Consider the following 11602-nt stretch of genomic DNA (forward strand, 5'->3'; position numbering starts at 1 on the left):
GTTCAGTAAGTGTCGGCCAGCAGCTAAGTGCTTGTCATGGCTAGGTAGGTGGCGGAGCTGAGAAGAGAAAGAGCCCTCAGGTGTAAAGGAAAACGGAGCTGAGAAGAGAAAGAGCCCTCAGGTGTAAAGGAAAACAGATGGGGCCAGACACTGGGGCAGGGATTTACATTTCTTTAAAAGTCATTCCAGCCCTGACTTGACTTTGCACCTGGAAGGGAAGAGGCCAGACAAGATCACTCTTGTGCAAATAAGGAAAGCTGGGCCCAGAGATCAAAGTGAGTGGCCCTGAGCCGCCACCCATGTCTTCTGTGGCCCTGCCACACCAGGCAGGGATTGGGGGATGTGGGCAACAAGGGTAACACCTTTCCTCCTGAAATCACTGGGGTGATGTCTGCCTGTCGGGGAAGAGCCTGATGAAACAGGATCACCCCGTTGGCTCCAGCTTCTGCTGAACACTCCCTTTTCAGATGGAGAAGTCATCGTCCTGGTCTCTCCTGCCTTCTGTCTTCCCCAGGAAAGCACTTCAGTATTTGGTAGGGCCAGGGGTGCTCCCCGAGGCCATCTAGACAGTGGCCAGGGAGGCTGCGCCGGCCAGATTGTGTCAAAGTCTGCCTGAGAGCCACGAGGATCCCTCGGCATTCTCTTTCTGCTTCTTGAGGAGCCTGCGGTCCATTTGCAGCCTGAGTGGAGAGCATGGGGCAGGGATCCCAGGTGAGGTCGAGTAAGGAAGTCGCAGTTCTGACCTGGGAATCTGCCGGGACAAGCCTGCTCTGTCTCAGCATCAAGGCCTTTGGTACCCACAGGAGCAGGGTGCCAGGGTGTCCAGACCGGGCGAACCAGGAGCCCTAGATCCCGTCCCTGGAACTAGGTCCTCCGCCAGCTTTGCGGGCCTCCTCCGCACCAGGCTTAGGTCTCGCCCATCCCCAGCAGGAGGTCTCTCTGCCCCCCACCCTCCGGAGGGGGGTTATATGATCTTAAAGCTTCCCCAGAGGGAGGAAAGGTGGGGGCGGGGCGGCTGCTGAAGCCCAGGATATAAGGGCTGGAGGTGCTGCTTTCAGGCCTGGCCAGCCCACCATGCACGCCCACTGCCTGCCCTTCCTCCTGCACGCCTGGTGGGCCCTACTCCAGGCGGGTGCTGCGACGGTGGCCACTGCGCTCCTGCGTACGCGGGGGCAGCCCTCGTCGCCGTCCCCTCTGGCGTACATGCTGAGCCTCTACCGCGACCCGCTGCCGAGGGCAGACATCGTCCGCAGCCTACAGGCACAAGGTAGGCTGTGCCGCGTGCCGCGCCCTTCTGGGCACCTCGGGGCGCCTCCGCCGCGTCCAGCCAGTGGACTCGGGAAGTGCTCTGGGTTGGGGGCTGCGGCTCCGAGCCGGGTTTGCCGCCGCCCGGGAGTCCCGAGCCCAGGGCCTACCTCTGCGGGTGTCTCCGCGTCAGCAGGCTCGGGGTGCAGCGTTGGTGGCTGGGGGCGCATCCACGGCCGAGTCGGGAAGGGATTCTAGCGTTCAGGGTGTGTCCTCGACGGGGACCATTGTCTCTGGGTTTTGGTTTGGGATTGCGCGGAGCGCAGCGCGGAAGGGCGGCAGCCCCTAATCTCCACAGTCTTATGAAGTTGCTTATCCTGGCGCCTGGGTCTGCGCATCTGTAGGATAGGTGTAATAAATAACACCTCGCCTATCAGACTGTGCAAAGCGCGAGATGACAATGCGCGCGAAACGCTCAGCGCAGTATCCGGCACAGCCACAGTCAACGGTCGTTGGTATTACTGTAATGGTTTGGTCTTGGCGATTTTTTTTTTATTTCTGCGAGTGAGGTTGAATGGGTCCCGGGGTGTGACGTCGGAAGTATCGGCAGCTGAGCTGGTAACATTGGGGATTCGGGCTCACGGCCTGGAGATCAGGGATGGGCTGTCCCGAAGTCGCGAACTGTGGCAGCCTTGGGTCCTCCAGCCGCGCCAGGGAGGTGTCAAGTGTCTCGCTTAACCCCGGGTTCGGGGCCATGATTTGCAGGGGAGTGGGTGTCAAGGACGGCAGGGATCTGAGGGTATCGCCCTCGAGGACCTGGCAGCGCGTTCTGGGCACCCAGCGCGGCGAGCAGGTGAGTGCTGCGGAGAGGGAGCCCCTTCCGCGCCTCAATCCACATTCCGCCGCCTGGGCAGCCGCGGCCGCCCACGCCTCCCTCCGCCTGGGGGGCCAGACAGCCCTCCCCGGGGCCGGGGCGCAATCCACAAAGGCTAATCTGATCCGACCTGCCTCCTGCCCGCCCCTTGTGACCTGGTGCCGGGGGCTCCTCGCTCCCGCGCCTGGGGTCAGACAGCCGGTGACCCTCTCCGGAAGGGTCATCTGGGGACCAGCCAGACCGGGGACACCCTCTGGGGCGGGGCAATGAGAAATTTGCTGGAGTGTTCGGCCCCTCCACCGAAAAGCGGCCGGGGATGGGAGGGGGCAAAGAAGGGAGGGAGCGCTTTTCCAGTTCACTTCCTTCTGGAAAGTTCGAGATGTGTGCGGTGATGGGCAGGCATCTGAAAAACTGGGTTCTAGGCCTCAAATCCTGCTTCCTGATTCCCTGTTGTCCCTGGCGCGTCTTGGTTTGTCTGCCTTCCCTTCTGTAAATTAGGAGACTGCTCTCTTTCAGCTAAACACTGTTTTTTGTTTGTTTGTTTGTTTTTTCTTTGAAACAGAGTCTCCCTCTGTTGCCCAGGCTGGAGTGCAGTGACACGATTTCGGCTCATTGCAGCCTCCGCCTCCCAGGTTCAAGGAATTCTCCTGCCTCAGCCTCCCGAGTAACTGAGACTACAGGCGCACGCCACTGCGCCCAGCTATTTTTTAATATTTTTAGTAGAGACAGTTTCACCATATTGGCCAGGCTGGTCTCGCCTGGCCTCGTGATCCGCCTGCCTCGGCCTCCCAAAGTGTTGGGATTACAGGCGTGAGCCACCGCGACCGGCCTAAACACTGTTTTTGAGTGTACAGTGGCATGTGGCACATTTACGTTGTGAATTGGCCTCATTTTCTAAGAGCAGTGGGAAGAGCCCGCCTGGAGGGAGACTGGAGGAGAAGGGATGTCCTGGCCCCACTCCTTCCATCTTGGGTTTATTTAGAATAAACTGCACCGCAGTTGCATAAAAGGGATGTTGGAGTCCAACTGGGTTTACAGCTGTATCTGTTGCCGTTTAACCTTCACCTTAGACCTTCAGTTTTCTCATCTGCAAATGGTGAGATGAGAGGAACAGTGAGGAGATTTAGAGAATGCCTGTGAAACACTTGGCACACGGGAAGCCACTGATGGTAACGACCCTTATAATTTATGAAAATGTAGAGTGGGTGCTCAGTGTCAGGCCCTCACAGCCCTGTCTGGGGACGGTGGTGTCAATGACAGGAAGGGAACCCAAGGGTGTGAGCCACTTTCTTCTTCAGAACTGGAGGTGGGGCCGGGCACAGTGGCTTACGCCTGTAACCCAGCACTTTGGGAGGCCTAAGCGGTCGGATCATGAGGTCGAGAGATCAAGACCGTCCTGCGCAACATGATGAAACCCTGTCTCTACTAAAAATACAAAAATTAGCTGGGCATGGTGGCACGCACCTTTGGTCCCAGCTACTCGGGAGGATGAGGCAGGAGAATCGCTTGAACCCAGGAGGTGGAGGCTGCAGTGAGCCGAGATCGTGCCACTGCACTCAAGCCTGGCCACAGAGCGAGACTCCATCTCAAAAAAAAGAACTGGAGGTGGGCCGGGAGGACATCAGGGGCATCTGTGTGGCTAAGTCTGCATTCAGCATATGAATGGGTTTTTGGGTGTCCATGAACCCCTTCCTCATACCCACCTTAAAATCACATTTGTTGTATTTGGATGTGTTTGTTTTTTTCTGAGAACATTCCTACCTTGCATCAGGCACCAGTGACACCCACAATATTAGAACCTTTCTTCTAAGATGAACCAGAGAACCTATCAGCCCTGTCCCAGGGCACCCTGGCAGCAGTGGGAGAAGGCAGGAAGGGTGGTGGAGTCACAGACTTCTTTCAGCAGGAAGGAGCAGCCTCTTCCCTACCCAGCCTTGCCCACTGCCCATCCTGTTCACAGGAGACTTTGCACCCCTGTCCAGGTCCTTGTGGCCTGTCCGGACACCTTCATTTCTAACTCCTGGACCTGGGCAATAATGAGGCAGCTGATGACGGCCAATGTTTATTGAACTTTGATTGTGCTGGGCAAAGCACATTACATGAATTATCTCAGTTAATCCTAACACCCCTGTGAGATGACTACTTTTACCATCTCCCTTTTACAGAGAGGGAAACTGAGGCTCAGAGAAGGAAAGTAGCCTTACCAATGTCAAACAGCAAGTGACAGAATTTGAGCCATCATGAGGAGACTTGGGGGTCCCTGCTCTTAACCATTAAGCAGGAGTGCCTTCTTCTAAAAGAGTTGAGATAAAGTTTTTTTTTTCGAGACAGTGTTTTGCTTTTTGTCACCCAGGCTGGAGTGCAATGGCGCAGTCTCGGCTCACTGCAACCTCCACCTCCTGTGTTCAAGTGATTCTCCTGCCTCAGCCTCTCAAGTAGCTGGGATTACAGGTGTGCACCACCATGCCTGGCTAATTTTGCATTTTTTTTAGTAGAGACAGGGTTTCACCATGTTGATCAGGCTGGTCTCAAACTTCTGACCTCAAGTGATCCACCCACCTCAGCCTCCCAAAGTGCTGGGATTATAGGAGTGACCCACTGCACCTGGCCAAGATAAAGTGTTTTTAAACTCACCGCCCCAATCCTCCAGGTACAGGTGGCAGCAGTGGGTGCTGAGTAATGTTAGCCTCCTCCCCACACTTCTGGGGAAAGCTGCTAGTCAGGGGCCGGTTATTGCCTCCTGTAGGTGCTAATGAGGAGGGAAGTGGAAATTAAGTGAAAAAGAGCTGCTGGAGATGGGCTGGGAGAAGCTGCCATGAGGCTGAGATTGGGAGTGGCCCCTTTACAATACAAGCTGGATTTCCCAGAGAAATTCACTTCCTCTCTGACCAAAGATGCTCTAGGAGACAGTCAATGAATAAACTGTTATGCAGCCAGGCTGGACCTACATCAGAGATCATCACTACCTCCAGAGTCTATTCACAAAGAGTTACAAATGCCCTGTCTTATTTCTAATGAATAACCCTGACTTTTATTTAGCAATAAACCTTCACACCTCTTTATTTCTCTGGGTCCTTGTGATAATCAGAGAGGGTGGTGCAGCATTATTCCCATCGCAAAGAAGAGGAAACTGAGCTTGAAGAAAGTTCATCACTATTTTTGTTGTTGTTGTTGTTGTTGTCACTGAAACAGAGTTTCGCTCTTGTTGTCCAGGCTGGAGTTCAGTGGCGCGATCCCAGCTCACCGCAACCTCCACCTCCTGGGTTCAAGCAATTCTCCTGCCTCAGCCTTCCTGAGTAGCTGGGATTAGGCGTGAGCCACCACACCTGGCTAATTTTGTATTTTTAGTAGAGACAGGGTTTCTCCATGTTGGTCAGGCTGGTTTCGAACTCCTGACCTCAGGTGATCCACCCACCTCAGCCTCCCAAAGTGCTGGGATTACAGGCATGAGCCACCGCGCCCGGCATTACTATTAAGTCACCTGAAAATCCACAAATCTGTGCTATTCCCAGACATCAGGGAAAATCAATCCAGGACCAGAATATATGGAGTGTGCTCCCCTACTCCTTGTCATCCAGTTTGGGTTTGGTTGTCTTGGGTGTGTGGAAAAGGGCTGGGTGTGTGTGTCTTCTGGGTGATGATCTCTGATGTAGGTCCAGTCTGGGCATCTAACAGTTTATTCTTCTATTGTCTCATAGAGTATCTTTGGTCAGAGAGAAAGTGAATTTCTTTGGGAAATAATCCACCTTGTATTGTAAAGGGGCAACTCGCACTTTCAGCCTTCTGGAAGCTTCTGGGTGCATGCGATTGCTGTGTGCCCCAGGTGTGTGAATGACCTGGGACAGGAATGGGCGAGCATTCTGTAGGTGGGTAGTCATGCCTGGAAAGCCTTTAGAAACCTATTTGTAAGGTTGCCAAAAACTCTTAGGAACTGGGGGGTGGGTAGAGGGTGAGCAGTCTTTGGCTTCTATTGCCTGTGGCTCCCTGAGAGCTCTGAGGTTTTCCATGATATTCATATCTAGCTCAATGTGTCTGTAAAACAGGCCACTCTTTTTTTTTTGAGACAGAGTTTCACTCTTGTTGTGCAGGCTGGAGTGCAAGGGCACTGTCTCGGCTCACTGCAACCTCTGCCTCCCAGGTTCAAATGATTCTCCTGCCTCAGCCTCTCAAGTAGCTGGGATTACAGGCACAAACCACCACGCCCAGCTAATTTTGTATTTTTAGTAGAGACGGGGTTTCTCCATGTTGGTCAGACTTTATGTATGGGAGGAGAGAGGGGAGGGGGAGATGCAACTCATCACATTTTTACTGACTGTCCTCTGGCTGTGCAAGTTATCTTGGAAGGGGGACTGGAAGAACAGTAATTCGGAGTCTGGGCTTGGCAGTTGGGCGAATCCAGGTTTACTCTTGGCTCTGCCACCTTCCAAGAATGACACCTTGGTCAGGTCTTTTAACCACTCTGAGCCTCAGTTTTCCTCATCTCTAAAAGGGACTCGAAAATCTTACCAACTCATAGAGTTGGGGTGAGAATTCGAGGGTAATTCTATATAAGGTAAGGCCTCCAGCAAGAGCTATGGTGGTTGTGACGCTGACTGAGGCTGGGGGAGGCCCTCACTCACCCTGATTCCTTCCTTCCTTGTTTTCTCCTACCCAGATGTGGAGGTGGATGGGCAGAACTGGACGTTTGCTTTTGACTTCTCCTTCCTGAGCCAACAAGAGGATCTGGCATGGGCTGAGCTCCGGCTGCAGCTGTCCAGCCCCGTGGACCTCCCCACTGAGGGCTCACTTGCCATTGAGATTTTCCACCAGCCAAAGCCCGACACAGAGCAGGCTTCAGATAGCTGCTTAGAGCGATTTCAGATGGACCTGTTCACTGTCACTTTGTCCCAGGTCACCTTTTCCTTGGGCAGCATGGTCTTGGAGGTGACCAGACCACTCTCCAAGTGGCTGAAGCGCCCTGGGGCCCTGGAGAAGCAGATGTCCAGGGTAGCTGGAGAGTGCTGGCCGCGGCCCACCACACCACCTGCCACCAATGTGCTCCTTATGCTCTACTCCAACCTCTCACAAGAGCAGAGGCGGCTGGGTGGGTCCACCTTGCTGTGGGAAGCCGAGAGCTCCTGGCGGGCCCAGGAGGGACAGCTGTCCTGGGAATGGGGCAAGAGGCACCGTCGACATCACTTGCCAGACAGAAGTCAACTGTGTCGGAAGGTCAAGTTCCAGGTGGACTTCAACCTGATCGGATGGGGCTCCTGGATCATCTACCCCAAGCAGTACAACGCCTATCGCTGCGAGGGCGAGTGTCCTAATCCTGTCGGGGAGGAGTTTCATCCGACCAACCATGCATACATCCAGGTGGGATGCCAGGCGTGAGGGGGAGGGTAGGCAGTAAGCTGGCCTTGGGGGACAGGGCTCTAGCTTTGCTATTAAATGACTGTGTTCCTGTATTCACAGTTATTCAAGCACCTCCAACGTGCCAGATCCTGTGCTAGGTACCAGGGATGTAGCGATGACCGAGTGTAACATCCTTATAGAGCCTGTATGGGGTCATGCGTCATTGGGTAGCCTTGAAAACATTGTTTCCCTGGGACTTTATCCTTGTCTTTCATAAAATTAGGGGGTGGGGGTAGACCAGAGGGTCTCAGCACTTCCCTAGCCCTGACATTTTAGGAAAGGAAGAATCTGGACTTTGGGGACGGGCAGGCCTGCATTTGACTCCTCATTAGCTGTGCGATACTGTTTAGGTTGCTTATTCTCTCAAGCTTCAGTTTTTCCACCTGTAAGATGAGGAGGGCAATGCCATATTTCAGAGGGATGCTGTAGGGTTAATGAGATGACATGCACATGGCATGTAAAGTGGTTGGTAGGTAACAGGCATGTTTGGCTGCATTATGGGGCCACGGTTGGAATCACATTGTTCCAGCCACAGTATTTTGGTTGAGAATTGACTACCCATTCTACAGAAGTAGACAAGGCCAGCTAGGCACGGTGGCACATGCCTGAAATCCCAGCACTTTGGGAGGCTGAGGTGGGTGGATCACCTGAGGTCAAGAGTTCGAGACCAGCCTGACCAACATGGTGACACCCCATCTCTACTAAAACTACAAAAATCAGCCGGGTGTTGTGGCACGTGCCTGTAATCCCAGCTACTCGGGAGGCTGAGGCAGGAGAATCACTTGAACCCGGGAGGCAGAGGTTGCAGTGAGCCGAGATCATGCCATTGCACTCCAGCCTGGGCAACAGGAGCAAAACTCCATCTCAAAAACAAGAAAAAGAAGTAGACAAGGCCAGAGGCTGCCACTTGGTGCCACTAGTCAGCCTAAGGTCTAGGAGGTGGTGGAGGAAGAACAGAGCTGGTGAGTTAGGAAAGAGAAGATGGAGAGAACAGAAAATAGAACCTAATATGGTGGATCTGATGTTATAGGTGGCCCTGCCCTGCTGTCAAAGGTCATATGGGACCAAAATGTTTTCCTTTTACTCCATGAAGTCTGGAATGAGAATCTCTTGGACTTGCAGTATATCCTCCATGCCAAGCCTCAGGCGGGGTTCAGGGTCTCTGGGGAGCATGAGCACATGGGCTGAGGTCATACAAGGGAGTCGCTGGGGGGACTAGAGTTTCTGAGGACCTGTCCTGAGCCTCACCCAGGCCCGCTGATTTTCATCACCCACCTGGAGCACCACAAAGATCCAGACAGTCCCAATTGCCAACTCTGACACTCTGATCTAAAAAGATGTTACTAGACCACAGGGACAGGCCCTGGTTCCAAAATGCCAAGGGATTGTTACCTTTCCTCCTATTGACTCTCTCTGTCCTGCTCTGGCTGACAGCAAATCCCATAAGAATTTCCACATGACTAACTATTCTGCTCATATTTCTTGGAATATTTTAAAAATTGGTATTCACAGCCAGGCACGGTGGCTCACTCATGTAATTCCAGCATTTTGGGAGGCTGAGGTGGGTGGATCGCTTGAGCCCAGGAGGTCAAGACCAGCCTGGGCAACATGCCGAAACTCTGTATCTACAAAAAAATATAAAAATTAGCTAGGCATGGTGGCATGCACCAGTAGTCCCAGCTACTCAGGAGGCTGAGGTGGGAGGATCACCTGAGCCCAGGAGGTTGAGGATGCAGTAAGCTGTGATTGCACCACTGCACCCCAGCCTAGGCAACAGAGCAAGACCATCTCAAAAAAGAAAAAAAAATGGTATTCCCTTTAGACTAGAATAATAGGAGAACATAAAAATTAGCTACCACTAAAAAAAAAAAAAAATTAGCTGCTACTCTACCCAGATACATGTAATTTTTTGAATCTGTTTAAAGGCTGTTTTCACAAAACAAGCACAGAGCTAAAGGTAGTTTAGACATTAGAGTTCATGATATATTGGCAAGCTAATTCCTTTATGAAAATAATTTTCTGCTATTTTTGCACTCAGGAACTGACTTTAACTCCATAACTTTTTCACTCTTTACCCAGAAATACTACTATTGTGACCTGCCCATCAGAATGTGAATTGACACTCCCTTCCTTTCCTTTACAGAGTCTGCTGAAACGTTACCAGCCCCACCGAGTCCCTTCTACTTGCTGTGCCCCAGTGAAGACCAAGCCGCTGAGCATGCTGTATGTGGATAACGGCAGAGTGCTCCTAGATCACCATAAAGACATGATCGTGGAAGAATGTGGGTGCCTCTGATGACATCCTGGAGGGAGACTGGATTTGCCTGCACTCTGGAAGGCTGGGAAGCTCCTGGAAGACATGATAACCATCTAATCCAGTAAGGAGAAAGAGAGAGGGGCAAAGTTGCTCTGCCCACCAGAACTGAAGAGGGGCTGCCCACTCTGTAAATGAAGGGCTCAGTGGAGTCTGGCCAAGCACAGAGGCCGCTGTCAGGAAGAGGGAGGAAGAAGCCTGTGTAGGGGGCTTGCTGGATGTTCTCTTTACTGAAAAGACAGTGGCGAGGAAAAGCACAAGCGCATGAGTTCTTTACTGGATTTTTAAAAAACCTGTGAACCCCCCGAAACTGTATGTGAAAGTTGAGACATATGTGCATGTATTTTGGAGGTGGGATGAAGTCACCTATAGCTTTCATGTATTCTCCAAAGTAGTCTCTGTGTGACCTGTCCCCCTCCCCAAAGATTAAGGATCACTGTATAGATTAAAAAGAGTCCGTCACTCTCATTGCCTCAGGCTCGGTTGGGGGAGCCCCACAGCTTTCTGGCTGGCCAGTGGCAATCTACTGGCCTTGTCCAGAGGCTCACTGGAGTGGGTCTCTGCTGATGAGCTGTACAACAATAAAGCCATTGTCTAGTTCTCCTGGGCCAGCTGGTGCCTGTGAAGGCAGAGTCAGGAACTCATCCAAGAGGACCGGCCATGTTGGGTTACAGAAGCTAGAGCCTTCAGACATCCCTGCATCAGTCTGCTTAGGCAGACACAACCTGAGTCTGTTAAAGTTGGTGACAATCCACCTCAGTCTCTCAATTTGTGCTACTAATGACGCCTCTGAGCTTCCCATCCAGCAGCGGTGAAGGCCTTGCCCCTGGGTGGCAAGACACTTGCTCTATGGTCACAGCTCAGCCACTGGAAGCTGTGTGACCCCAGGTGAGCAATTCACTGTCCAGTCTCCACTTGTAAAAGGAACGCTGGTGAATCCTAATGCATTCATATTAAATGTCTGTTGTCAGGCTCAGAAGAGCCATGAGCTTTAAGCTGTAGACTGAATAGGAAGGGCTGCCTTATCCCTATCTCCCTCTAAAGCTTATAAAGCCTGCTAAACCCAGTCCCTGCCACATGCCCTTAATCTAAGCTTTATCAGCTCTTTTGTTACTCAGGGTTCTGACGGACTTAATTTCAGGTTCCACATGGGCAGCACAGCAAAAGGAGCCTGAGTGAGGCAGCTCTATCCCCAAAAACCCCTGACCACAGTTATCTTCCGGGTAAGAAGACCTCAAAGGCAACAATTCTGGCTGGGTGCAGTGGCTCACGCCTGTAATCCCAGCACTTTGGGAGGCTGAGGTGGGAAGACCGCTTGAGTCCAGTAGTTCAAGACCAGCCTGGGCAACATAGTGAGAACCTGTCTCTGTTTAAATAAAACAAACAAAAGGAGCAATTCTGCTCTTAACAGCTTGATCTCATTGAGCATTGCCAAAGCAGGGGCACTTTTTTTGTAGTTTCATGGAGCAAAGGGGACACTTTATTGGGAATGTGAGCCCACAGTTTATCTACCCCATTCTGCTTTCCCAAGAAGCCTACCCACTTATGCTAAAGAAAATGATTCCAATCATTTGTGAACCCTGTTGAGCTCAGACAAACTCAACTGAGGCTTTGGTTGAGTCAACACCATAGTCAGGGCCCAGAAAGGGGCTGGATTTGCTAGAGCCAGGCCTGGGCTTGAGAAACCTCAGTGCCTTGATTCCACAACAAAGCTGATCCAGCTGTTCACTGCCTGGACTAGAAATGGACTGCCCAGATCCAACAATTCAGAATCAACA

The 11602-nt window shown here is 52.2% G+C and overlaps 1 protein-coding gene across 1 annotated transcript; it reads left to right on the plus strand.

Moving 5' to 3' along the window:
* The first annotated feature begins 1060 nt into the window (after positions 1-1060).
* Positions 1061-11157, plus strand: NODAL (nodal growth differentiation factor). The gene is made up of 3 exons (XM_054436442.2): positions 1061-1267; positions 6774-7471; positions 9654-11157. The coding sequence occupies exons 1-3, from the start codon at positions 1075-1077 to the stop codon at positions 9804-9806; spliced, it is 1044 nt and encodes a 347-aa protein (XP_054292417.1). The 5' UTR covers positions 1061-1074; the 3' UTR covers positions 9807-11157.
* The last annotated feature ends 445 nt before the right edge of the window (positions 11158-11602 follow it).

The sequence above is a fragment of the Pongo pygmaeus genome, chromosome 8 (genome assembly GCF_028885625.2).
Source record: "Pongo pygmaeus isolate AG05252 chromosome 8, NHGRI_mPonPyg2-v2.0_pri, whole genome shotgun sequence".
Taxonomy (NCBI): Eukaryota; Metazoa; Chordata; class Mammalia; order Primates; family Hominidae; genus Pongo; species Pongo pygmaeus.

Coding starts and splice junctions, on each gene's coding strand:
- NODAL (XM_054436442.2), top strand. CDS start 1,075: ATGCACGCCCACTGCCTGCCCTTCCTCCTGCACGCCTGGTGGGCCCTA. Junction 1,268..6,773: donor CCGCAGCCTACAGGCACAAG/GTAGGCTGTGCC, acceptor TCTCCTACCCAG/ATGTGGAGGTGGATGGGCAG. Junction 7,472..9,653: donor CCAACCATGCATACATCCAG/GTGGGATGCCAG, acceptor TTTCCTTTACAG/AGTCTGCTGAAACGTTACCA.